General features: G+C 44.1%; 1 protein-coding gene across 4 annotated transcripts in view; it reads left to right on the top strand.

Annotated features, from left to right (window-relative positions):
• The first annotated feature begins 604 nt into the window (after positions 1–604).
• Cttnbp2nl (CTTNBP2 N-terminal like) overlaps positions 605–27812 on the top strand; it is a 48475-nt gene continuing 21267 nt past the window's right edge. Inside the window, exons 1-3 of one of the 4 annotated variants that reach the window (XM_063281915.1) lie at positions 605–749; positions 15944–16050; positions 22214–22313. In XM_063281915.1, the coding sequence (XP_063137985.1) occupies positions 22215–22313 (99 nt within the window). In that variant the 5' untranslated portion in view covers positions 605–749; positions 15944–16050; position 22214. Of the gene's footprint in view, positions 750–1373; positions 2418–2493; positions 2528–3192; positions 3330–15943; positions 16051–22213; positions 22314–27812 lie in introns of those variants that run through there. The other 3 variants (XM_063281913.1, NM_001107712.2, XM_063281914.1) reach the window with 3 other exon arrangements.

Below are 27812 nucleotides of genomic sequence, written 5' to 3'. Positions count from 1 at the left end.
GACATCATGAGCCTATTTCCACGCTCTATGTGCCAAGGACCCTAAACTTACAAGTTTTCTACATTAAATCACACAGTTCCAGAACTCACTGCCACTATTGAAGGCTGAAGGTTATGAAAGGCTCAGAAGCCCTGCCTGTTCACACTACCTCACGGGTGACAAGTTGAAAGCCATCTTAACATTCTCAGGACTCTGAGTCTTACAAGGCAAGGATGATTTCATCCTGTTGAGCCTTTCTACACTTGCTCAGGAACTGGCTTAAAGGAACCGAGAGTTGGGAACTGCTCAGTGCTGTAAAGGATGTGGGTCACATGGTACTGTTTCCATTAGGTCAGCTTTGGAGTAGAATGGGTGGTGGTAGATTAATAGCTACAAAGGGAGGGAGAGGAAGGCTGGGTGAGCTGATTCATTGGAGCAAACCTTGGAGTGAGTCAGAATCCAGCAGAAAAATAGCCTGTTGTCCCACATCTGCCTCATTGTCTGGCAATGAGACACTTCCTCCCTGCATGCCCACAGGCAAAGCAAAGGAAGGAGGAAATGGATTCTTTTCAACCCCCTTCCCCCCCCACCCCCCCCCCCGTGGTACTATCCCTGTACCTAATCCTGTGTCTTTCAATCATTTCGGACATTGTGTTCTATTCTGAGAGGTCTCCTGTAGCCCGTGGTGGTCTGCAACACTGTGTAGCCAAGAAAGATCTTGAATTCCTGGCTCTCCTCTGCCTCCACCTCCCAGATGATGGGATTTACAGGTGTGCACACCCTATCCAACCAGACTGTCTTTCTGAATACAGAGCGTGATATCTTTGCAAAATTCTTCTTGCTCTAGGTCACTGTTCCCAAAGCACCTGGGCTGTACTGGAGCATCTCCGCATGCTGTCTTCAAGCCAGCAATGGCTAGGGGAGAGTACCGAGTTATTGGCTTCGCTCTGCTGCTGCGTTAATCACTATCTTTCCTCTGAACAGGTCCCCCGTGGGAACGGGTGGCCGGCTAGCAGACTATGGCACAGATTGGAGTTAGTCTTGTAATCTTTCTTTTCCAGTTATTAATTCTATAACCTTCAGTTGGATCTCTTGGTTTCTTTGACTCGTCATAATCACTCACGGTGATGTCCACTATACAGGGTATGACAGCACTGACACGGATATTATATGGATGAACATAACACTGTGTTGACAGGAAATACTGTTTTACTTCCTCTAAACCATGATTACTCAGGCTGGGCATCTCTCTACCCAGACTGTAAACTGCACCTGTCTCGAGGACTGTGTTTGCCTAGGGCAGTGGTTCTCAACCTTCCTAGTGCTGCTGTCCTTTAATATAGTTTCTCACGTTGTGGTGCTCAACCATAATTTCGCTGCTACTCACAGCTGTAATTTTGCTGTTATAAATTGTAATGTAGGTATTTTTTTTTTTTTACAGATAAAGGTTATCCGAGGGGTTGTAACCCACAGGTTGAGAACCACAGGCAGAGAGAGTATTAAATTCCTAATATTCTCCTGCTGATAATTGTGAGGATTAGGAATAATGTATTCAGAGTAGCATGTTACTTGTGCACTTAAATACTTGTTTTCTTACATGTACTTGTTACAAATTCTTTAAAACAATGTGGTCAATCACTTGTGAGCTGAAGTGCAGGCTACGGTAGAGTGCGTTCTCTTCCCTCCAGGTTATCCGGTCTTGTTTTTATCACTAAGATCTGCATTCCTGTGTTCACAAGGACAGTCATTCCCCCTCATCCAACTGTTTTGTTTTGGCTTCGTTAAAAACGCATTCCCCACAGTATGACGGGGCCCAAACATATAAAAGAGGGCCCCACATTCATGAAAGGCAAGCACAGTGTGGGAAAACTGCGCGTAAGTTTGCAATTATTTGGCTTCGCCCTGAAAGGAAGGTCGGCAGGGGTTATGCCCTCCTCTACCGGGTGCTGTCCTGTCTGTTCAACCCCAGAGTCTCCCTTTGTGTACCCAGTGTGATGTGTTAAAGGAGATGGTCTTGTGCCCTTGCTTTCCAGCACCACACCCAAAAGTCAGTGCAGAGAGAGAGAGAGAGAGAGAGAAAGTGAGAGAAGCAAAGAAGACACGTTACTAGGTTTTCAATAACTAATTCTAAAACAAACGCTAAAACTCACTTCTTTTATTCACATTTTGGATAAACCCCAAATTAAGCCACCAAAAGGTGTTCTCAGGATCCTGAAAAGTTGCAGAGCCCAGGCGGAGAGCAGAGCGAACCCAGACTCCAGCCGACCAGAGGTGGTACTTCCTCCCGGAAGTGACGCCAGCTCAATCCCAGCCTGGCTCTCCCAAACAAAAGGGATCTTGCAGCCCCAGGAGGAGCCGGGATGACTTTGGAGAAGCCCAGCCTTCAGGCGGCGAGGATTGGTTGCAGAGCCGCAAGGGCAAGACTATAATTGGCTATGGTATCTGCCGGTCACTGCCGGCGGATGAGGGGGCGGGTCCTGGGAGGCTGGGGATGGGGAGCGGGCGGCGGAGGCGGCGGCGGGGAAGGATCCCGGAGCGCCGAGGCCAGGTACGGAGCGCGGGGTCCGGGCTCTGCGGTGCTGGGTGGCCGGGTCTCCGAGAGAGCCTCCCGGCCCGGAGCGTGTATGGCTTTCAGCAGCAGTCCCTGTCGGGGTAGGGATGGTCCCTTAGGGGGCGGGGCCGCCGCCTCCAGATCCCGGGATTCCCCGAGGAGGCGTCGCGGCATCCTCCAGGGTCCTCGCGACTGTTCATTGTCTCTCGCCAGCCTCCGCCCTTTAGCAGGGGTCTCCCCCTGACCTGTCTCACTCCATGTCGCCTTTTGCCCAGCCCTAGCCTCGGAGAGGGACTGGTGGGTGCAGTTTCTAAGCTGCAGCCCCCACCCCTATATTGGACCCCCGCAAGTCCAGGCATCCCTTCCCACACCTGCCCCTGCTGGCAAGTCTGGGTCCAGAACTAGGGTGCTGTATAAGATCTAAAAAAAAAAAAAACAGCGTTGTTCTTATGAGGGATGGGCGAGGAGGAGGGAAAAAAAAGACGAGACCCAGACAGACACCTCCAACAGTCAGAGCGGCCTTCTCCCCTCTTTAGCTCTTCCCATCCCCCAGCCTCTGATTGCTCCTACGGTCCCCCCAGATCCTGTGTTGTCTTGTTGAGTGTTGAGAGCTCCCCGGCTTAAATCATGTATTACCTTCTTCCCTTCGCCCTTTGTACCTTCCTCGCCCTTTATTTTTCTTGTGGGAGAAGCCAGCTTTTGGGGGATTTTTAGGTTTGAGTTGCCTTTCAGTTTTGCTTTCTACCCGGTTTCTTCCCTGAGAACTTAATAGGAAAGCATCCGCATATTTCATAGCAAGGTGGGTGTGTTAGCTTTCAGCAGAGTTAGCCTTGTGTGGGTAGGAATGCAGTGTGTATTGTTTGACAGTCAGTTATTAATACCATATTTTCAAATGAAACGGTGTGGAGAAGTCAGTAAATGCCTTTGCAGTAGGAATCCCCATCTCTCAGTTTGTAGTGGGCTGGTCCGTTGCTCCGGGAGACTGCAGTTAACCTTGAAGGTGTACGGCAGGTTGAAACAAAAGACAGGAAGTATTTGAACAAAATTCAGGTTCAGTTGGCTAGGTTTATAATTAATCTGGTCCTGTGGCCTCTGAGTACTATCTCACCCCTGTTTTATAATGAGATTTTATCTCAAAGAAAACGTATCTACATGTGATATGATTCTGTCTGGCGTGCCCGCATCATCAACCAAAATTTAAAGCATTAAAATAAAAGGTAGTTTTCAATTTCAGAACAAGAGCCTTGTTGACTGTCCCGATGTTAATGTCATCGAATCTCTAACCATCAGCTGTGGCTAGCAGTACCACCTATTAATTTTTCTATATTTTTGGCATTTTAAATTTTGATCCCGAGTTCATTTTACTGTTGGTTATTTATAGCCGACAGATGTGAGGTGCAGAGTTGCAGTCACAGAGGGCGATTGTAGTGGCTGTTGTCTGTAGCCTTCCTGAGTAGACTTCCTGAAGGTAATTAGTTTTGAATAGTCAGGTTCCAGAGCCACTCTAGGGCTCTGTGATTGTTTCCAGACACCTAGAGAAAGGAAGCACAAAGAAGAAACTGTATACAGGGTCTCTCCTGCAAACACAAAGTTTATTGCCATAGGAAGGAGAGATCCATTATCCCAGAAATAGCATCAGGGGTTTAAAAAAAAAAACTAGAAGTAGAATAGGAAACCCCCAAAAGATGTATCTTATTACATGAGTGGAGAACAGGAAATAAATCCAGGTAGGAGACGTCGGGAAACCTAAGGAGTAGTGATTTCCAGGGCCCTGACAAACAGAGGAAAAGCAGAATAAAGCCACTGATGTTTTGGCACAATAAACAAGAGCTGCTTAATATACCTTTGATCTGGAGGGCTGGTTTTGTTTTGTTTCATCAAGAGTGCTACTGTGTCTCCTTATGCTTCTGAAAACTGTGTAGCCCAGGATGGCTTCCCCTCCTGTTGGGATTACAGCGTGTACTATGATGTTCAACTCTGATAGAATTCTTTCCGATAACCTTTTCACTGTCATTTTTGGTCATGTTAAATGAAAAAAGCATTGTGTGCAGACAGTTTGTGTGTGTGGGTTTAGTGCATTTCATTAAATTATTCTTTGACTGCAAAAAGTTCTTGTAGCTTCCACGGTGCCTAATAGGAACACTGAATTTAGTTTAAAGCTCTCACATAAGAGTCAAACAAGACAGATAACAAACTGATAAAGTATGGCACATCTTGTTAAACCATCCGCCTTCTTGTCTTTGTGTAATTTGATTTTTCCTTATCTGACATGATAGGAAATTGCAATATCTGAAGTGGCTAAAATATTGACTTTCCTATGAGAAAATATCTCTGGATAGGTTTTATATATATATATATGTTTACTGTCATGAATTCTGAGCCAGATATATATGTATAAGAATCTGACCTAGTGGAGGTGGGGTGAGTTCTGGAGAACACTCTAGGAACTGTTGGTTAATTTTTATTGTAATTTCTGAGTATTTGATTTGACCCTAGTGTGCCGGCTAGTTTTATGTCAACTTCATACACGCTAGAGGCATCTGGGAAGAGGGAAACTTCAGTTGAGAAAATGTCCCTATCTGATTGGCCCATGGGCAAGCCAGTAGGGCGTGTTCTTGATTAGTGGTGGTTGTTGAGAGTGCCCAGCCCACTCTGGGCGGTGCTCCCCTTAGGCTTGGGCCTGAGTGCTATAAGAAAGCTGGCTGAGCAAGCCAGTAAGTGGTGTTCCTGATCCTCCATGGCTTCCGCCTCATTTTCTCAGTCCAGGTTCCTACCTTGAGTTCCTGCCTCAGTGCTGGAGTGACCTGAGAGTTGTAAGATGAAATAAACCCTTTCTTTCCTCCCCAAGTTGTTTTGGATTGTGGTGTTTTATTATATCAATAGAAACCCTAACTAAGACAACTGGTCTCCTTTAAGGTTTTTGGGAGGCTTTGTTTTGTGCTTTTCTCTTAACCCTGTGCTGGGTGGGGCTTGAAAGGCTTGAACGTCAAACCTTCCACCTGAGCCATACCCTCCAACCCCCAATTCTGTGCTTTGGTTTAGCCCTAGTGGTATTAACAGTGCACAGGACATCACAGGTCCCTACAGTAATCATTCAGACACTCGTAGGGAGCGCCATATCCTTGGTTTGTTATAGATCTGTTCAGAATCTGATCAGAATCACATGGATGAGGCTACCAGTTAGTTTTCTTAGAAGAATTCAACACTCGGTTGTTCTTTGGTGTTTCTTAGAGGCTGCCATTGCACTGTTTAGTGGTGTGAGGTGAAGAGAGGCTATTTCTAGTTCAAAGCCCCTCAGTCGTGAGCTAGAAACAGAAGACTTTTCTGGTTTTAAACATTGTTTGAACCTACTGTGTGCATATTTGTATAGTCTACTAAGCAAGGTGCGTCCTAGGAAACAGTCATCAACAGCCATTGACGTTGTTATTAGCACTTGGCATGTGGGTTATGGAAGTTCATGTGCTCACCCCTTTATGCTCTGTAGAGGTGAGGCAAGAGACTGTCCTTCCAGACCACCTTAGTCCAAATGAAAGAGAGAAAGAAGAAAAAAGTCAACTTTAGCAAAAGTGAAGTAGTGTTTGTTGGTTGGTTTTGTTTTAGATTTGTCTGTAAATAGCTATGGTTTGGGCTGGAGAGACACTCAGTGTTGCTCTTACAGAGGACCCAGCTTCAGTCCTAGGATCCACATGGAGGCTCGTAGCCATCCTTAACTGCAGTTCCAGAGGTTCCAACCTTCTGACTTCTACTAGCACTTAGGTACACTGTAGGCAAACCATTCATATACATAATAAAATAAGACAAATCTGGATAGCTGAGGTCCCTAAATGGAGGGAAACAGTTACACAGGTCATCATATAGCACATCTGAGTCAATGATTTTTTTTTTTGATAACATGTAGTTGTGCATTCAGATCTCGTTTGTGCGTGTGTGTGTTTGTGTGCGTGTGTGTGCGTGTGTGTGTGTGTGTGTGTGTGTGTGTGTGTAAAAAGGCAAGAGATTCAAATTACCAGTTGTTCCACTCCAAATGCTGCCATCCTGCAACTTAAAAATGGTTTTGTGTGTTCTGTGCTTGCTATATTATCTTCTATAAGACTTAAGACATTTTTGATGATAATTTTGATTTAAAGCATTTTTTTCTTACTTTTGAAGACTACCTTCCCTACTAGTGTAAAAGAAAGGAATAAGTTGAAGACCAATCAAGAATGGACGGGGAAGAAATAAGGATGGGGAATTGAGAATGGATGTGGAGGGCGGCAAGGGTTTGGGGACTGAAGACAAGGACTTCATGTCGTAGCTTTGGAGTAAAGAAGGCAAAGTCTATCCAAACTCAGTGTATCAAGTGCATCGATGCATTCTATCTCAACATGTCTTTGCTGCTAAAAGGATCCCGACTTTACAGCCACAAAGAAGACAACCCCTAAGTGTTCATACATTTAATAGGAAGGAGAAAGGAAAATTAGTGAACACAAAAACTTAGACTCCTGACTCTGAGCCTAGTGAGCATTTAAATGCGTGGGACCATGTGTGGAGTCTAGGAGACTGGGTAGGGGTGTCGAGGATATATTGCTCTAACAAGGCACAAGGGACTAGGGAGTTGGCTCCGTTAGTCGGTGCTGATTGCATAAGTGTGAAGACCAGAGTTTTGCTCTGCAGCACCCTCACAAACAGCCAGTGCAGCTGCAAGCCTGTGGGCTCAGCACTAGGGAACCAGAGACCAGAGGATCCCTGGGGCATGTGACCAGCTAGCCTTGCCAGCCATGAAGTTCCAGATTCCATGACAGACTGTCTCAAATATGAGGTGAAGGGTGATTTAGGAGATACCTGCTGCTGGCATTTGGCCTCCACATGCACACACGTTTGCACACATCCAAACATGTCTCTCATACACACAGAGACAGACACATGAGAAAAGGAAAAAGGTGATAGGGATTACAGACACTAAGGAAAGGAGGACATAGAAAATGATGGGGAAGTGGGAGGAGAGTGCAGGCTGTGAGGGACGATGTGCCTTTTTCTTTCCTTTTTCCTTTTTTTTTTTAAAAAAAAACTGAGCCTGGGTCTCACTAAATAATTGCCCAAGTTTGAACTCACTCTGTAGTCCAGACAACCCTTGAAATTGAGATCCTCCTGCCTCAGACTCCCAGGTAGCTGGGATCATGGGTCTGTGCTACCAGGCCAGGCTGTAGTCTGTTTTAAGTGGTCTAGTGTTAAAGGGTACAACTCCAGGCCTGTACATCAGCCTTACCCCACTTCTATAGATGGGAGACACCAAAGTAGTTTTTTCTAAGATCCCACGTCCTGAGCCCTTGGCTCTCAGCATGCTTGCTAGCTGACTCCCACAGGTTCCTCTTGGGGGTACTTAGTTCTTACTCAGCCTGTCTCCTCTCGAAGTCATCATTTCCCACTAAAGCCAGTTCCTGTTCTAACATCCTTGTTTCTATTGACCACATTGTCATTTGTCACTGAGTCTCCAAACCTCTGCTGAGTTTGGATTATTTCCCCTATTTACCCCCTAAATGGAATCAGTCTCCAAGTTACTGTAAGTAAATCCCTCCCACTTCCTCCTCCTCTTTCTGCCAGACAGAATAGCTGTTCACAGAATTCTGTATCTTGTGAAGCAGCTAAGCAGATGTGTAAATGGATAAATTGATAGACTAGAGTGGGATAGCGGCTCCTGAGTTCGGAGCTGTGTTCATTTCTGTTGCATGTCTGATGTCAGCATTAGCTGTGTATTTTTAGTAACCCTATTGCAAGTTAAAAGTTGTGGGGTTGGGGATTTAGCTCAGGGTAGAGCGCTTGCCTAGCATGCGCAAGGCCCTGGGTTTGGTCCCCAGCTCCAAAAAAAAAAAAAATAAAAAAGTTGTAACTTGATGAAAAGCTGTAAAAAAATTTTTCACTAGAAGCAGAGACATACTTTTGCCTTTCATTTTTGTTGCAAAAGGCACAAAGGGCTGATCCAGGCAGAAGAGTATCCTTATCCGTAAAGCGACTTTTTAGGGAACCGGAGATGCCATCTTGCCCTTGGATCAGGTCAACCCGCTGGGTTGGGATCAAGAGGGAGTAATTTGTTTGACTTGTAAGTCAGACATATGAGTGTAGACAGCGATGCTCCATGGGAAAGGAGCATAAACAACAAATGATGAAAATCCACCTTGGGTGGACTCAGATGGCTGCTCCTCGGGGATGCAAGTGAGAGCTGACGTCCACGGCAACCTGCTAGAATATGTCACGCCGTTTATAGGCGGGGATCTACAGCTCAGGTGTCAGTGTCCCAGGAGACTGGTTCCCCTGAGGGACCTGGAGCAGAGGACATTTCTGTTTGTTGGAAGTATGCAGCTGACAACAAACTGTTAAAGCTATACTTAAGTTAGAGCAGTGTTTCTCAGCCTGTGGGCTTAACCCTTTGGGGGTCAAACTACCCTTTCACAGGAACTGCCTAAGACCATTGAAAAACAGATATTTATATTCATACTTATATTCATATTTATATTCATAACTACCAAAATTATAGTTATGAAGTAGCAAAGAAATCATTTTATGGCTGGGGGTCACCACGACATGAAGAATTATGTTTAAAGGTCACAGCATTAGGAGCGTGGAGAACCACTGCCTTCGAGGCTTGTGTGCAGGTTTTTGCAGATCAGGAAAAAGGCTGTAGCATAGTTTAGACCCAGATCGTCCTGGCTCTTCGGTTAGTCCTCTAGACTGGGAGTTCATCTGTGCAGTCCCTATGGAGCCAGTGCCTTCATCCAGCGCAGCAGTCGAAGAGTTTTTCCATTCAGGCAGCCTCAAGAATTGTGACCCATGAAGCATTTTACTGGAAATAAAACCAGCCTACACATCCATTGTTCCCTTGCTCTGGTTTTGTTTCAGAAAAGCAGAGTTTTCTGGGACTCAGTGGGTAAGATTGAAAGATAGACAGCTATGTTAGGCTTAAATCTGATTTCATTTAAACTAACTATCAGGTACCAAATTAGCTCAAACTTCTGATAATCTGGTGTTTAAAGATATATGTCATCTCTTAACATTTCAATGAAAAATGTTTTTAAAAACTATTACTAATTTTCATTCATACCCATTCCAGAAGCTAAAACTATGTGGTTCTTCTGGTGTGGTCTTATGTCGATAAGAATAGTGAAAGGGTGTAGTCAGATATTCAGGTAGACAGACATGGTTGTCTTTCTGAAGCTAAGTCTTACTGGGTAGTCCTGGCTTGCCTTGAACCTGTGGTAATCTTCTGCCTCGGGCTCCTGAGTGCTGGGATTACAGATATACCCCACTGTGCCTGGTTAACAGAGCAGTTTTTTCAATAGTTCTGCCTGGAATTCTTATACAGAGGAAGAGATACTTGCTTGTTTATGGGCATAAGGCTGCTTCCAGTGTTCTTCAGTACACATGTAAATCTTGCTGACAACATATGAGAGAGAATGAGAGGGAGATGAATAGATACATACACAGAAGACCCCAAGGACCCCACCAAACCAAAGCTTGATCACGGTGTCTGAAACATCAAGTTAGACTAGATTTTAGAAATGAGAGGTGGAGCCAGCAGAATGGTTCAGTGGTTAGGGACATTTCCTGCCAAGTCTGATGGCCTGTATTCAGTCCTGGGTACCACATGATAAAAGGAGAGAACCAGCTCTGGCAAGTGGTCTTCTGAACTCTATACAAAAACCATGGCATGTGCACACATGCACACACACAGAAATGGGTGGGTAGGTGAATGGAAGGAAGGAAGGAATACAAATTTTAAGTGCTCGGTGCTTGACCTGGTTCTCGATAACTGTGCTCATGCAATCCTCATCTGTAAAAGAAGCCAAACTAGATTATTTCTGAGGTTGTTCCATCGCCTAAGGCTGGTAAAGTGAGGTCCATGAGCAGTAATTTCCAAGGAAGCCTCTGGAGTCAAATTTTCTAGGTTCAAATTCAGTTTCTTCCACATACTAGCTACAGGACTGTTTAAGCAAGTCGTTCAGCCACTGTGCCTCCGCTTTGCCGTTACGATTGTGATACCGTATGTCAAGCACTTAGAAATGCCTGGCATATATCCCTGTTTAGCTCAATAAATGCTTATCTTTTTCTCCTTCTTGTTTGAAATCTTAGAAAGTTATGCTGTAGAGGGCTGACGTGCTGGTGATGAATGTTTTTGTTTTCACAATAAGCTTTTTTACTGTGAGCCTACTGAGTCTGGGGTCCTTGAATCTGCCTTGAACTCAGTACCCCAGGGCTTCAGTGCTGACCTTGAAGAAGTATCTGCAGAGCTGGACCCTAGAGGTGCCCTCAGGACTAGGTAAATAGATGTATTGGTCGTCAGCACCATTGTTATTTTCCCTTTGTGCATGAGTCAGATGTCTTTCAGGATAATTCACAGGGTCCTGAAATGCCCAATCTCTAAACCGTTTTTCCAAACCATTCTTTTTATTGTAATGCTCTTTACTGCATGACTAGGGAAAAAGGTACAGCCATGGGAGGAAGGGTGCGTTAACCGTACGTCCTCCCATGCTAGGGGAAGCTCAGATCTAGTTCTTCAGGTGTACTCTAAGAGGAGAAAGTGGTGCTGGAGAGATGACTTAACATTTAGGAGCCCCTCATGGCAGCACACAATCTGATGCCCTCTTCTGGTGTGCAGACACACATGCAGACAAAGCACCTGTGTACATAAAATATATATAAATAACACCCCTCCCCCAATAAGAATAGAAAGCAGGGTCTAGTGACACAGTTGTAGCCCCAGCACTTGGGAGCAGAGCAGGAAGGTTGTAAGTTTGAAGTCAGCCTACTTTACATAGCAAACTCCAGGTCAACCAGGACACAGGAAACAAACAGAAGTAAGTAGCCACCACAGTTTAAATGGGTGGTTTAAATAAAAAGATTATTTTTTCACATATTGTTATCTTTGGCTCAAAGCTTAGAGCATTGTTCTGATCAGATTCTCACCTTGCACTTTCCCTGACTGGTCTCTATTCTTATTTTCTCTCATAAGAACACCAGTCTTATTACCAAGTTTTTATTAAGCTTTTTTACATGTATTTTGATCATATTGTTTCCCTTTCCTACCTTCTACCATCTAACTTCTTGTTCATTCTCTCTTCTCTCCAAAAAAATAAGAATCACCTTGAAAAACAAAACAAAAATAAACTCAATAAGAAAAAAACAAAAACAACATGGAGTCCATTTTATATTGGCCAACTTCTCTTGGGCACTGGGCCTACCCTGTGATCTAGCCACTGGGTTAGAGAAACCCGATTTTCCTTGTCCCACCTGATATCCATTGCTAATAGCTGAGAAAGTTAGGAGTGAGTCCTTGTCTTCACAAGTGAGTCTGACCTCTCAGTCCTGTGTCCACCCTCCTTTCTCCATGCTGGACTCTTGTCCTGTTGAACCGATGCAGGTTTTGAGGGCGCTCTCATAGTCCAGTAGATCTTGCACTCATCAGTGCTGGATCCAGATGACCCTGTTTGCTTGGAGTCACTCACTCGCCACCTCTGGCCTTCCTACTTCCTCTCTCACACTAGATCCTCGAGCCTTGAGGGGAGAAGTTTGATAGACATCTCATTTATGACTGAGTACTCCCAAGTCTCTCACTCTGCACGTTGTGTGATGATCTCATTTTAACTTAATTGCCTCTGAAAAGTGGGGCCTGGGAGTTAGTTCAGAGTTTGTTAGGCCTTGCCTAACAAGTTCAAGGCCCTGGGTTCAGTCACCAAAACTGCCAGGAAAGAAGATGGGTTAGGGCTCTGCGTGTGTCTTCAGAGTCAGTCACATTCTGAAATTCTAGGAATTAAGATTCTACATGAACTTGGGTAAGGGCTCAGCCATTAACATATATGATAGAAATGTAAATAGTTTTAGTATCTTCAGCTGGGAAAAGCTTGATTTAAAGTATTGCTAATTAAATTTATATTACTTAATATTATAAAATTCCATAAAATTAAATTGTGTTTTGTACCTTGACTTTAGGATTTTTTTTTTTTTTCCGGAGCTGAGGACCTTGCGCTTGCTAGGCAAGCACTCTACCACTGAGCTAAATCCTCAACCCCGACTTTAGGATTTTTTAAGAAATGTAGTAAAACGGGATTTCCCCCGAGTATTACCGTGCTGTGCAGCTGGCTTCTCCTGAACCCCCTTTGCCTTAGTCTCCCACCAGCACACTTGGCTAAAAACTGCATTTTAAAATCAGAAAATCATTTTGTTACAGCATGTTGGCATGGTTTTCTTCCCTGGCCTGATCCATGAGACCATTTGGAGCAACACTGTCGCTGTCTTACCACAGACAGACAAGCAGCCCTGCTGAGCCCAGAAGTACCAGGGGATGGAGGGTATTTAACCTTTTGAGATAGTCTAGTACTTTCCACCTCCTAAGAAGGAGCCCCGGATTCATTTGCAACAGTGCGTCTGTCTCCATATTTAGACTTAGTGACTTTAAGCACAGTGGTCCCTGTTTATTTTCTTAATATCTCACGTATACTGGTTTTCTTTCATTTGACTTGGTCTGGTTTTGTTTTTATTGTTGTTGTTTCTTAGTAAAGGCCTCATATAACCCAGACAGCCTTGAATCCACTAGGTATTTATGTCCAGGCTGGCTTTGAACTTCTAATCCTCCTGCCTCCCACCTCAAGCGTTAGGATAATCGATGTGTACCAACATGCCCGGGTGTATACTGGGTTTTTAAGATCATGTCAACAGATGGCAAAATACCTATTTTGTGTACTATCTCTGAGTTTTAAGTTACTGACCCATATTGGTTTTATCCAGATTTATGTCAGGCTACATGTTTGGAGCAAATTCAGTTTATTTTTCTGGTCATATTTAATTACTGATTCTAAGACCTCACTGAATGGCCTGTGAGACAGTTTTAGCCCAAGTATGAGCTACTTAAGTTCAGTATCTGAGTGTGTAATAAAATGATCTCATAGTCAAATGACTGAATTTTTAAAATTGAGTTGACTTTTTAAATGGGATTTTTGTTTTTGTTTTTGAGGCTACCCTGTTAGGAACTAACACTCATCTAAACTGTTGGGTTTTTTTTCTCCATGTTCCTTATTACTGACTACTTCACTTGCACCCAGATACTCACACCCAGATACTAGACTCAAACACTTTACCTGCTCTCCGTCCTGCCCCGCCCTGCCCCACCCCACCCTGTAGAAACTGTCTGGGGTGTTTTCTTTTCTGCCACCTTGTCTCTGGTAAAAACACAGCCGTGCCTGCTGTCCTGCAGGATTAGTTCAGTTCCAGGGCACAGGCTTTGTTGAGAAACAAGAAGCACAGTGAGGACCAGAGTGCAAGGAGCTTGGGTGTTAATTCAGAGATGGGAAGGCTGAGAACAAGTGAGTGGGTACAGCAACACATTTTCCAAGCTGAATCAGCCAGGTAGTTAGGGAGGTGCTGAGGCCTTGTGCACGAGGGGAGGGGTGTGGCCTATGTGTATGTCCCTGCTTCATACCCGTAACCTCTCCGATTGTTGCCACGTTTAGGCCAGGCATGGTAGATTACACCTGTAAGATCAGTACTTGAGGGATTGAAGCAGAGGGATAAATTAAAGGCCAGCCTGGACTACATAGCAAAATCTTTCTCAAAAAGAAAATAAAAAGAGGGCTTCTTGCATTCAGAAGGCAGAGGCAGGTGGATTTCTGAGTTCAAGACTATTCCAGGCCAGCCAAGACTGCATAGTAAAAGTGCCTCAAAAGATAGACAAAACGAGGTGGTGGGGTGAAGGGGGCAGGGAGACGTGTGGTTTTAGTGAAGACTCAGTCTCCTGCTGTCAGCTGGAGAAGTGGGGGAGGAGGCTGTGACTGACTAAATGGTGTGCTCGCTTGTCTGGAGTCACAGACCATGATGGGAAAAACTCCTCATGCTTAGCCTTTACATGGCCTCAGTGTTTCAGGGCCTTGGAATACATGTGATATTTTTGTTGTATGTGTTTATATGTATTTTTATTAAGAAAATTGATCAGGTGATAATAATGTGTACTTCAATCCCAGCACTTGGGAGGGAGAGGCAGCCAGATCTCTGTGAGTTCAATGCCAGCCAAGGCTACACAGAGGAAAAAAAGAAAAGGAAAGAAACCTCTAAAGTTTAAAGCACTGTCAGCTGGCGATGAGAACATACCCAGACAGCTTGTTCACACGTGGTTTTTCTTTCAGATTTATAGACTGTAACATTCCTTATACAGAAGTGTCTGAGTGTAAACTCTGTGGCCAACAGGGTCTTGGAGGGTTCTACTGGAAAGAGTAAGCTGGCATCTGGTCTTAAAGTCACTTAATGGATGCTGTCAGTGGCAAGTAACAGCTCACTCAGAAAACAGGAGTCTAGCCTGCAGTGTGGAGTGTCGTGCCCAAACCTGGCAGCGATGGCTCTGATATTGATTGTAGATTAAGAGCAGCCTTTTCCTGAAAACCTTGAGCTGTATAGTTCTGCCCGTGTGCTGACAGAAATTGCTGGAATTGCTTATTTAGTGGTTAGCCTGCATGCTGTTGGTCATTTACTCTTGACTGTGTGATGGACCCACACTTCCTCTCCTAAACTGGGAGATCCAGAGTTTAACTGTTGACTTGGTAAATAAATTGGAATAGAGTTAAAGCCCCACTTCCTTTTTTTCTTTTGTTTTTGCTATTTCATTCTTTGCAGTTTTCATACATGTATATTGTGTTCTGAGCAAGCCTTCCTCCCTACCCTTCGCCCCACTTTTTTCCCCATGCCTCCTTCTTTTCTCTGTCAATTTCACATCTTTCATGTTGTGTGTGGGGGGGGGTTGTTTTTTATTATTATTTTAGCTTAATACTATTGGAAAAATATAAGCAAAAGTATTTGTTTATAAGCCAACATTTACCATGTAGACATGGGAAAAATAGAAGCTGGCAGTGCTTGGTCATCCTTACAAACAGTAGAGATGGGCACGTGTTGGTTTGTCTCTGAGGTTACCGGGAAGTAAGAGCAGACATTTCCTTACCCAGATGTGGCAGGTGGAACGTTCTAGTTCTGGTGTTTTGAGGTGCATCGTGGTGTTGTGGCGTTGTACATGAGTCATGTTGTCTATTGTAGACAGGCTTTTGGCAGTTCAGGGAGAATAGTCCTTGAAGTGGCACTGGACATCAGAAATGATTTCCATATCTTGGAGGCTAAGGCAGGAGGATCATTTGAGTTTAAGGACATGCTGTGCTCTGTCTTAAAAAAAAAATGAAAAAGTTTCTCAGTAGCTACCACCCTCCCTAATTACCCCTGCAAAAGAGGAGTCAGAGCCCGGTGTTTCTTGTACATATTCAGCTTCAGCCCGAGGCCAGGTGATCTTCCTGTTGTCATTAGCAACCTGCCATCGGGCTTTACCAGCTGTGGACCTAGTTGACACCAATGAGGCTCGCCCATTCTTCATTGTATGGTCACATGGACAATGAATGTCTTCTTGTTTTGCAGTGTTGAACACTTTTCCACCATGCCAACAACATTTTAAATATCTGTCAACTGAAGGAAAGCTCTAAGACTTTGTACCTGAGGACTAAAGTGCAGCCACCAATTATCAGGTCAGTGTCATCTCTACTCTCCCACGGGAACACCACTGCCAAGCTAAATCATAATGCAATTTGGATATGTCTGTAATTCAGACAAGATTTATTGTAAGTATTACAATGGGAATTGAGTATATTCAGTATAGGTTAGCAAAGAATTGCTAAGTTTTAATATCTATGAAGAAAGATTACTAGAATATGTTGGCCTTGAGTTACACAGCTGAGGCTTTCCTCCTCTTGTATACTGTTTGTATAGCATTATAAACAGTAAGAGAAATGAATTGATATTATTAATAAAATGTCCCAGGTATTAAAGTTTGTGTGTAGAAGTGATTGTGTGTGTGGTGTGTGTGTGTGTGTGTGTGTGTGTGTGTGTGTGTACACAGAGGCCAAAGACTGCCTTTCTTTCTCTATTGTTCTTCACTGTATTTCCTGAGACACGGTGTCTCACTGAACCTGGTGCTCACTAGTTGGCTAGCTTAGCTGTAGAGGGCTTAGTGGGCTCTAGAGATCTGTCTGCCTTTCTCGCCCTCTCCAGTCCTGACTGGGGTTACAAGTTCTTGCTGCCATACCCCACCCTTTTATGTGGGTGCTGAGGATCTGAAGTTGGGTTCTTATGCTTATACAACAAGCAGTTTACCCAGTGAGCTATCTTTCCAGCCCAAGAGCATTATTCTTCATAGCGTTAATAAAAGAATGGATTTTTTTTCTTGTGTAGGCTAGAGTGACTCTGAAGATGATAGGAACTTTATCCTTTGATGGAGATGTAACAGGTCAGAGACTTGATTTGGGTATAATCAAATTTGTAGAGTAAGGGTAAACCCCAGGCCCTGCCAGGCTGGCACTGACTTCACCTCCAGGCTTTATGCTTATTTAGAGCAGAGCTAGGAGGGACTTTGGAGAGCACCTAATTTGTTTTCTTTTACCTGTCATGAAACAAAGGGCCAAAGCAGCTAAGTATGTGTTCCTCAAGACCATCTAACTGCTCCTGTCTAATGGAGGACCAGCATTCTGCACTCCTCAGTAACACTCTGTTTTACTGAGATGGTACCGCTGCTTTTAGTCATACTTTTGAACCTCTAAACAAAAATGTTTGAAGACTCTAAACATGTTGGAGAAAAGAAAGGGAGTGAACAGCTGTTTTTAGCATGTGTCTGCCCTCTCGCCTTGGTGCTTATGTGTCCAGTTGCTTTTCTCGGCTCTATTGGTATTTGGGGAGTGCCTTTCCCATCTGCCCGTTATTGCTTAGCATCATGGGAGGAGCAAGGAAGAGCATAGTAGGACATCCTCTCTACCTCTGGTCTTGGTGGGGAATGAAAAAGTTAGAAACCAGCATGACTCACCAGGTGTTTGATCCCCATGCTTCCCTCCTGGTGCTGTGGCCTTTGGGTGTGGTCCTAGCTACAGAGGGGCAGTTTTCCTAACTCCTTCCTTGGAGTCACTATAGAAAATGAATGGAACTTATTAATTACTAAAGCAGGGAGCTGGAAGATAGATATCTCAGTGGTTAAGAATGCCTATTCCACAGCCTGATGTGATGGCTCATGCCTTTAATCCCAACACTCAAGAGGCAGAGGCAGGTGGATCTCTGTGAGTTGGAGGCCAGCCTCGTCTATAGAACTAATTCCAGGACAGAGAAACCCTGTCTTGAACCCACCCCCTTGCCCCGCCACCCAAAAAAGAAAAAGAGAGTGAGCACTAGTTGCTTTTATGGAACCTGAGTTTGGTTCTCTGCGTCCATGTAGGGTGGCTCACAACTCCAGCTTCAGGGGATCTAACACTCTCTTCTGGCCTCTATAGGCACCTGTATTCACGTGCACATACACGCTCACAGATGTACACACACACACACACACACACACATAAATAAATAAATAAATGATAGACTCTTAACATATATAATGACTGAATCAGGACCAGTGAGATGGCTCATTGGATAAAATCACTCGTCTAAGCCTGATCACCTAAGTTCAATCCCTGGGACCTAATAAAGGAGAGAAGTGACTCCTGCAGGTTGTCATCTGCTCTCCACAGTACACCATGACACACATTCCTCATACCCACCCCTGCACAGAGCAACAAGTAGATAAGAAAAACAAATTTTAAAGTCATCGAGCCAGGCGAGTCACTGAGCTTCTACTTGGGATTTCAGCACAAGAGAGGCTAAGGCAGGAAGAGTGCTGTAAGCTCATGGCTAGTCTAGTCTGGACCACAGAGTAAGACCCTATCTCAGAAATAAACAAAACAAACAAGGAAGGAGGTTAGGCCTTAACAGCACTGGACATCTAAGTAAAGATTTCTAAAGCCCTGTCTTCCTGAAACGCCTCTGTAAGAGGAAGTCTCCCAGTCACTCAGATAGGAAGAGTCCAGCCTCGCTGTGGCTGCCAAGGCTGTGTTCTTTGTTGTTCCTGATAGGCTCTGAGGTGGGAGTGGCAGGCAGCTTTATTGAGTTTGTGGGGGGTTCTAGTTGGGATTGTTTTCTTTCCTTTTCTTACTTTCACAGTAGTTTGTGGCACATCTTTAATACGACTGTGAGACCCACCAGAGGCGGGAATCCACTCTGGGGGAAGTTCAGTTAGAGCCAAAGTTACATACAGTAAGGACATTTTACTGTGGTAAAAGATTTCCAGGTTCCACACTAGAACATGCTCTGGTGACACAATGACGTGTACATCTGTGTGTGTTCTCCTTTGTGCTTCAGTACAGTAGCCCTGGAGGAGTTGGTGGCCTCTTCAAGTGAAGGAGAGTACGTGAACTCATCATGTTGCCTTCATTTTGAAGAAAAACTGTGACAGTTGCAGTTTGAGAAGGAAAAATGGAAGGAAAATAGTATTTGTATCCCGTACCCCCTTGGAGGCGATAAACTCTAGAACCGTGCTCTCTGCCGGAGAGGCTTCTTAGGCACGCCTGCCTGTGTTCTGAGGCAGGAGACTGAGTAGGAGCCACGCTGTTTAACAGATCCTTGTAGAAATGTGAACTTGTTAGATCGGCTGAAAACAGCTCTTAGACCTGGTAAACACCAAGCAAAGCAGCCAAATACAAAATCAGTATAGAAATCAGTCCCTTTCCTGTGTGCCAGCATCAGACACTGTGAAAAGAGACTCAGGAGAGCAGCCCTGTTCACAGCAGCTTCAAAAATAAGTAAGAATTAAAATGCCAAGGAGTGAGACCAACCAGGAAGTAAAAGCTTTCTACAGTGAGAACTTTAGAGCCCTGAAGAATAATTGGGGGAGTCTCTGGAAGATGGAAAGATCTGTGTTCATGGGTCAGCAGAATTGATAGAACAAAAATAACACTCATCAAAAGTAATCTACAGAATCAGTGCAATCCACATCAAAACTCCAGTAACATTCCTCATTATATAAATTGGAAAAGCAACCCAAAAACAAAGAATTACAGAAGACCTAGACCAAGCAACCCTGAGTGAAGAGTAATGCTGGGAGTTACAATACCTCCAGTTAAACTGTACTGTGTACCCATACTGCAGGTCTGAAGTTACACTGTAGAGACACAGTAACAAAAGAAGCATGCTACTAGCTCCAAATGTGGCTCAGTGAAACAGGATAGAGCGCCTGGATATAATTCCACACAGCTCTGGCCCTTAATGCCAAAGACATACATTGGAGAAAAGGCATATTCCTCAGCAAATGGTGCTAAGCAGACTGGATAGTCTGTACAGAAATCAGTTGAGTGTGGTGGATTGAAGACCTCAATGTAAGACCTGAAACCATTGTGGGTGGGGGTGCATTTCAAGATATGGATGTTTCTGAAAAGGACTCTAGTTAGCTCAGGAAATAACTGGCAACTGGGATGGCATGAAATTCGAAAGTTTGTGCAACAAAGGAAACAATCAAGGAAAGAGAAAGCCAGGGAGCCAGATGAAAACTTTACCAGTTATCCATGACTGGAGAATGAGGCTTTAATATAAGAGCCTGGGGGCTGGGGATTTAGCTCAGTGGTAGAGCGCTTACCTAGGAAGCGCAGGGCCCTGGGTTCAGTCCCCAGCTCCGAAAAAAAGAACCAAAAAAAAAAAAATATATATATATATATAAGAGCCTGGGCTGCCAGGATGGCTCAGAGGGTAAAAGGAGAGCTTCCTCTCAAACCTGGCACCCTGAGCTGGATTAATGGAGTTCAAAGGGTGGAATGAGAACCAACCCCACAGGTGGTTCTCTGACCTCCATACGTATGCCATGGCACATAGGTGTGCACATAGGTACAACACACACAGATAAACATATGTAAAGTAAGTAAAAATGACCAAAAAGTAAAACAACCTTGTCAGTAAATGAAGAAATGCAGATGGCCAGTAAATGTGAAAAAAAAAAAAAGTTGACATTCTTAGCTGACAGATAAATGCACTGAGATTTCATTGCCCCTGCCAGTAATAGGGCCAAGTGTGATGACAGTGCATACCTGTGGTTCCAGAACTTCAGGGGCAGAAGCAGGAAGATTGTGCAAATTCAAGGGCAGCCATACCTGTATGGAAACAGGGAAGGAAGAGGGTGGGCAGGGGAAAGGAGACAAGCCTAAGAAAGATAGCCTAAGAGTTAGACTCTGCAGGTGGTCCAGGGCACTGAGATATACTCTGCAGGTATGGAAGTCAATATTACAGTTTCTCAGAAAACTAAAATTAACCCATGTTCCACCACTCCTGGGTAAGCACCCAGAGGACTCCTGTTCATAATAGCCAGATAATAATGAGCTGAGATCCTTCTGCTAACATCTGAGGGGTAAAGAAAATGTGTATTTTGCAAAATGGCATTTTATCCATCCTTAAAGAAGAATAAATCTATTCCACTTGCAGAATAAATGAATGCAACTAGAGATCACCATATCAAGCACAATAAACAAAAATTACAGTACTTTTCTCACTTTTAGATTTTTCCATAGATACCTCAGACCACACACATGTGACATGGGAGTAGAAGCTAGATTGGAGAGGAAGGGGACAAGTGTTGGGGGAGAAAGGAGAATGGCTGAAGAGGTGAATGTGGTCCAAGTATGTGATGTAATTGAATGACGATGTCTTTAAGAAAGCCATCGCTACGTACAAGTAGTACCTGCTGTGACCCTGGCCTTGGGAAGTAAAGGCCAAGGCTCATTAGAGGCTTAAAGCCAGCCTGATCTACACAGGAGGCTAAACTACTTAGACCATATCTCAGGAAAACAAAATAATGGTCATAAGTTAAGTTTGATGAAGTAGCCAGGCTAATTGAACTATTTAAACAATGTAGTTTAGCATTGCCTAGAAGCATATGAATAACTGGGCATGACTCACCCCTGGCACTCTGGAGCCTGAGGTAGCAGGGTTGAGAATTCAAGGTAAACAAAACTACTTAGTGAGTTTTAGGCCAGCCCACACCATACAGCAGACTACAGGGCTGAAGAGATGGGTTGGTGGTTAAGAGCATTTGATGCTCTTGCAGGGTACCCAAACTCAGATCTATGCACCTACATCTAATGGTTCACAGCTGCTCTAACTCCAGCCCAGAGGGATCCAGTACCCTCTTCAGTACCCTCTTCAGGCCTCCGTGGGCCCTGTGCTCATGCACAAACCTGCACATAGAAACGTTTTTTAAAAACCTTTTTAAAAGATGAAGATAGATGTTTGTTTGCATATGCTTGTGTTTAAGTCTGTTACTGAAGCATGTGTAAACACTGTGATCCCTACTTTCTGTCAGAAACAATTTAGTTTCTGCTACCCTCTGAGCTGCTCCTACACTTTGAGCAAGCATTTCCTTTGCTTGAACTTTATTCAACCAAAAGAAGAGCGATGCTAGAATGTTCTGTGTGCAGTTATCAAGTGTGGTTACCTAAAACTGGGCGATCTTTAGGGGATCCAGTAATTCTTTAGTGAAATGACACCCAGTGGAAAACAATTCTACCTCATTTTCTAGCAGAGAAAATTAGTTCCTGAACCTTTCTGAGACCCAGGTTGCAAACCAGCCTGGAAAAGGTAATGAATAATTGATCTTGGTGATGGAATCAATAATTTACAGTGGATTTTATTTTTTTCTTCCTGCTCAGTTTATGATTAACATCAGGAAACTTTGGTGTTGTTTTGAATTGCAGGTCTAAAGGGTGTCATACAGTACATTTTGCTCTTGTATCTTGTCTTTTTCCTTCACTCTGATCAAGTTCCTCTTCTGTAGACTGATTTTTGCCTTTGTTTCAGGATGAATCTGGAAAAACTCAGCAAGCCTGAACTGCTGACACTGTTCAGTATTCTTGAAGGAGAACTCGAAGCAAGGGACCTTGTTATAGAAGCTTTAAAGGTATTGAGGGAGGAGAGGGAGGGAAGCAAGGATTGACTGACTCTTACCCTGTGTTTTGAGTTATTTTCTGTGGTATTGGTATAATTGTATGGAGAATCTCAGGCTTAATGTGGTGGTGCACACCCTTACTTCTGGTGCTTGGGAGGCAGAGGCAGGCAGATTTATTGTGCTGACTAGAAAGGCCGACTTTATCAGATTTGTCTCAGGACTCCTTCCATTTCTTGTCCTCATCTGATAGGAATAGAAGTTTCAGGAAAGGGTTAAGCTCTGTCTAAACCCTCCTGGTATCTGCTGTTGCCCGGTCTTCCTCCCCCTCATCATCTGCCTTCATCCTCCCACCCCACCCCACCTCCCACCCCCAGAACTGATGGGGAGGTGACACCTATAACGGAGAGAATCAGAGCATGCCCTGAGTTCTGCTCTGACAGTTTCCCTAGCCTGAGAGGTCACAGAACGGCACCTGCTGCATGTGTCACTCCGCCATTCACTCTCCCGTAAGCCTGATGGAGATTCCTGGTAAATATTTGTTGTAGTAATTTTTGTTGTTGAAGGTTAACTCAGGGCTGTGGTCACACTGAATGCATGTTCAGTCACTAAGCCACATCCCTAGCATCAAATATTTGTCGAACAAATAAAATGACTGCTGATGATGAATTGGCCTAAGACTGCCACAGTGCTTGAAGGAAGTGTTTGGAGTTGGTAAAGACTGCTCTCCACTCTGCCACAGGCAGCCGTGGCTGCTTGTTGATGTGTTTCAGCCTCCAGCCGGTTTGGTTCTGCCACACACACGCATCTTTAAACATCTGCTGGAACCGACTTGTTCACAGCTGTGGTTAGAGTCAACCCAGGCATCAGCAAGGTTCTTTGCTGTTGTGCCTTTGGATTTATCTGTATTTGTGTGCGTGAGTGTCTTACCTTCATGTTTATATGTGTGCTGTGGGTATACTTGGTGCCTGTGAAGCCAGAGGAGGAAACCAGGTTCTCTGAAACTAGACTTACAGACTGCTTTTTCTTCCCCAGACAAGGTTTTTCTGTATAGCCATGGATGTCTTGGAACTCACTCTGTAGACCAGGCTAGCCCCTAACTCACAGAAATCTGCCTGCCTCTGCCTTCTGAGCACTGAGATTAAAGGTGTGGGTCACTCCCGCCCTGCTGACCACCTTCCTGTTACTATGAAGCCATCTCTCCAGCCTCTGATGTTAAAAAGAAATCTCATTTAATTTGTGGGGTAGCGTTTGTTTGTTCGGTTGGTTGGTTCTGTAGCAATACCAAGATCTTACTGCCTTACAGCACTTTTTCTTAACAACAAATACCTGTTGGAATTTTTGTACTGACCATGATATTCTTTGTTACTAGTTCATATTTCATACTTTAGTTGAAAGGCTTTGGTCTTGGGGGGGGGGTGTTTTTTCTTCTTAAGATATGGTTTGTTTTTTTTTTTTTTAATTATGTACTTGTGTGCATGAGCACATAAAAATGAGTGAAGGATCTCTGGGAAGCCAGAAGCATTGGATCCCTCTCAGCTGCAATACAACTGTTGTGAGCTATCTGAAGTGGATGCTGGGAACCAGATTCGGGGCCTCTGCAAGATCAGTATGCCCACTTAACCACCGACCATCTCTTTATCTCTCTAGGCCATTCCTTCCCACCCTTGCTTTTTGACACAGGGTTCCACTGGCCATCCTGGACCTTAGACCTCCAAGGGATGTATCTGCCTCTGTCCCCCAAGTACTGAGCGTATAGTTGTGTTCCAGAAAGGAAAATCTCTTTTTCTACTTCCACTTAAGTTTTTGTTCTCTGAACAAAACCATATGGCTACCTGTTGCTTCTCGGTGAATATCAGGTCACATTGGCAGGTTTTGTTTCTTTAGGGAGAGATTATAAATGTCCTACAGTTTGTAAAGTGGATCTGACTGTAGAGCTGGGATTGTAAAAGAGCTTTATTCATTCTCTGAAATTGTTGCCACATGTCCCATTGCACCGCCCCTCCTGTAGTCACCAGGTAGGGTGCTTCTCCTACTCATGGAAGCCGCCTTGTCCTGCTCTGTTGCAGCCAAAGCATGTTTGCAATGAGGCTGTGAAAGGCAGTGTTTCTATAATGTAATATCCAGTCTTCCCGTATGTGAACCTTAGTTGTTAAAGAGAACATGTATACTGTATTTTGTCCTAATTGAACCTTATATGTGTGAATTTTTGGTATTATAAGCGTGTGCCAAGGAAAAACAGTCTTCATGAAAGTCAAAAGTAAACTTACTTTCCTGATCAAGGGGACTATAAAAATCCCTCGATGGAAAATCATGTTGCTCAGAAGCCCAGGGTGGAACTACACAGTCCAGCAGGAAAGCCCCAGTTAAGTAATCCATGCAGACTGAAAATGGCTTGCTGAGTGCTCTGAGCCTGCTGCAGAGGACGACAAGAGACTGAAAGCAGTAGCCATTTCCTCTGGAAACAGAACTGACTGTTAACCAACTTCAGAGCACATGCTTTGCTTTTCTCTTATGCTGGGCATAGTCTACATTTCACCCACATGTCTTCCTCTGATACAGAACCACTTAGCTGTATCAACATAGAATCTGTCTCAAAACGAGATGGAAGATAGTCAAGGAAGACATCTGCTGCCATCATTAGCACACATGTGCACCCGACCACACAAGCACATATGTACACAAACACAAATGTTAGGGCTCTTGGCTGGATGAGATACTAGACAGGGTTTTTACAGCGTTACCAACTATTATAATCTTTACTGCCATTACAAAGTTCATTGTTTAGGACAGAATCATGTTCATAAAACAGACAGTGCTGGTGCGACACTGTCCTCTGCAAGGAAGATACAACTTTTACTTCTGAGTGCCATTCTCTGTTGTCACCAGCAGTGCTGGTTTGGAATTGCTCCATCCCTACCCTGATGATCAAATATATGACTTTTGAAACAGCTGGCACACATTAAGGTTGACTTTGTGGCGTAGAACAGATGGTCTGTTATACCTCCCCGACCCAAACCCCTCCATAGTTCTTGTTTTTGAGACAGTCTTACCATTCAACCCAAGCTGGCCTTGAGCTCAAGACCCATTTGTCTCTGCCAGAGTGCTGGGGTCACAAGTGTGCTCTGGGCTGTTTTGATGTATGTATCCTATGGGGACCATTTCCACAGTCACAAGGGCCATCACCCCTAAGATCTTCTTTGTGCCCTTTTAATCCACTCTGCCTTCTCCCCCACCCCCACTCCCCACCCTGTGTTCCTAAACCCTGGTCTGCTTTCTGTCCCAGACATGTTATATTATGACTTTATGGAATTATACAAAACATACTTAGTTCTGGGAAGGTGGACTTCTTCAGCTCTACATGACTGGGTTTTTTGTTTGAGAGCTTTATATATACAAATGACATGTTTTGATCAAATCTACCTGATTCCCTCCCCTCTAGTCTCCTCCTTATCTGCCCCCTACCACTTTTTCCTCTCAACTTGATGTGCTTTGTGTTAAACCCACTGAGTCCACATAGTGCTGACTGTATGTGCATGGCCACAAGACCATCCACTGGAGCCTAGGCCGCATCCCTGAAGAAAACAGACATCCTACCATACCTGTTCTCAGCCATCAGTTGCCAGGAACCTCTCAGTTGGGGTGGGACTTGATGAGCCTTTCACCCATCCACACTTGGATTTTGGCTGGCTTAACCTTGTGTGGGTCTTAAGCATGCAGCCTCTGGCACTGTGAGGTCATGTGTGTAACATGTGTCCTGTCATGTCTGCACACATCCCCTACTTCTGGCTCTTATAAAGACTTTCCAGCACCTCCTTTTCAATGTCTCTGAGCCTTGGGGGAAGGGAATGTTACAGATGTTCCGTTTAGCTGAGCACTTTACAGTCTCTGCATGTTGACTAGAGGAGGTCTCTCTATTGATTGCTGTCTACTACAAAAAGAAGCTTCTCTGGTGATGGCTGCAAGATGCACCAATCCATGGGTATAAAGATAAGAAGTTGGGGCCGGGGAAATGGCTCATCGGTTAAGAGCACTGGCTGCTCTTCCACAGGTCCTGAGTTTAATTCTCAGCAACCACGTGGTGGCTCACAACCATCTGTAATGAGATCTGATGCCCTCTTCTAGCATGCAGGTGTACATGCAGATAGAGCACTCATACATTAAAATAAATAAATCTTTAAAAAGATAAGGAAGAGCAGGCTATTACTATGTATGATTGTTTCATATATATTATTATTATATATAATATATATATAATTACATAGGTATTGATAGTTGATTTCTTTTAAGACTGAATGGTATTCCAGTACCTTTATACATTCATCACAGTTTATTCATAAATAGTATCTGTACTATTTCTAGCTCTGTGTTATGATAAATAAAACCACTGTGAACATTTACCTGTACAAGGCTTTGTGTGGATGTGTGTTTTGAGTTCTTTAGGATGAAGACTTAGGAATGGAATGACCACTAAATAATAGGTATGTATTTATGTGTGTGTGTGTGTGTGTGTGTGTGTGTGTGTGTGTGTGTGTGTGTGTGTGTGCTGTGTGTATGAGAGAGAGAACATTGTGTTAGGATTGCAGCAGCTGCCATGCCAACCAAGATCATATTTAATTTTTAAGAAACTGTCAAAGTAGTTTTCCAGTGTGATGAAATGAACCATTTCATATGTCCCACCATGAGTTAAGCTTCACCAGCATTTAGTATAGCTCCTTTTTGATTTTAACTATTCTAACAGGTGTGCCATAATTCACTTGAATTTCATTGCTGTTATTGTATGAGACCCAAGACTGGCTGCAGGTTGTAGCCCCAACACCATTCTTCTCATTCCTTCCTTCCTTCCTTCCTTCCTTCCTTCCTTCCTTCCTTCCTTCCTCTGTCTGATTGGTTTGGGGGCTTTGTTTTGTTTGATTTATTGTTGTTGTTTGAGACAGGATCTCACTGTGTAGTCCTGCCAGGCTGAGAGATCTGCCTGCCTCTGCCTCCTGGGTGCTGGGTGCTGGGTGCTGGGGTTAAAGGCGTGCACCACCACCACTCAGCTTCTCATTTTAATTTTTCATTTCTTATTGACTAATGACATTAAGTATTTAAGTGTCATCAGTATTTAGTTTCTTAGATTTTTGAGACACTCACTATATAGCCCAATTTTGTCTGACATTTACCCTACTCCTTACCTCAGCCTCCTGAGTAACGCTGCACTACTGCACATACGACTGTTCCTAGTAGCACAGCGGAGCAACGATGTGTTAGGAAACCTAGCGTCTTACAGGAGGGTCTGCTCAAGAAAATTACTGCTGGCATTCGGCCTTTTGCTATGTATTGTAGTGCTAAGTGTTGGGCCCCCAAGACCTGGTCGCCCCCAGAATGAGTGTCCTTACATAGACCAAGTGACCCTGTGTTCCTTGCCCCTAAGTTATTTTCGATTGGTGAATAAAGATGCCAGCAGAGCAGCGGGTACTCTGAACCCCTGAGCCATCTGTCTCTCTAGCCCGAGAGAAATGTATAGCTTTT

The sequence above is a fragment of the Rattus norvegicus genome, chromosome 2 (genome assembly GCF_036323735.1).
Source record: "Rattus norvegicus strain BN/NHsdMcwi chromosome 2, GRCr8, whole genome shotgun sequence".
In the NCBI taxonomy this organism is placed as follows: domain Eukaryota; kingdom Metazoa; phylum Chordata; class Mammalia; order Rodentia; family Muridae; genus Rattus; species Rattus norvegicus.
Note: the sequence above shows the minus strand (reverse complement) of the source record. Positions and strands in the feature narration are given on the sequence as shown.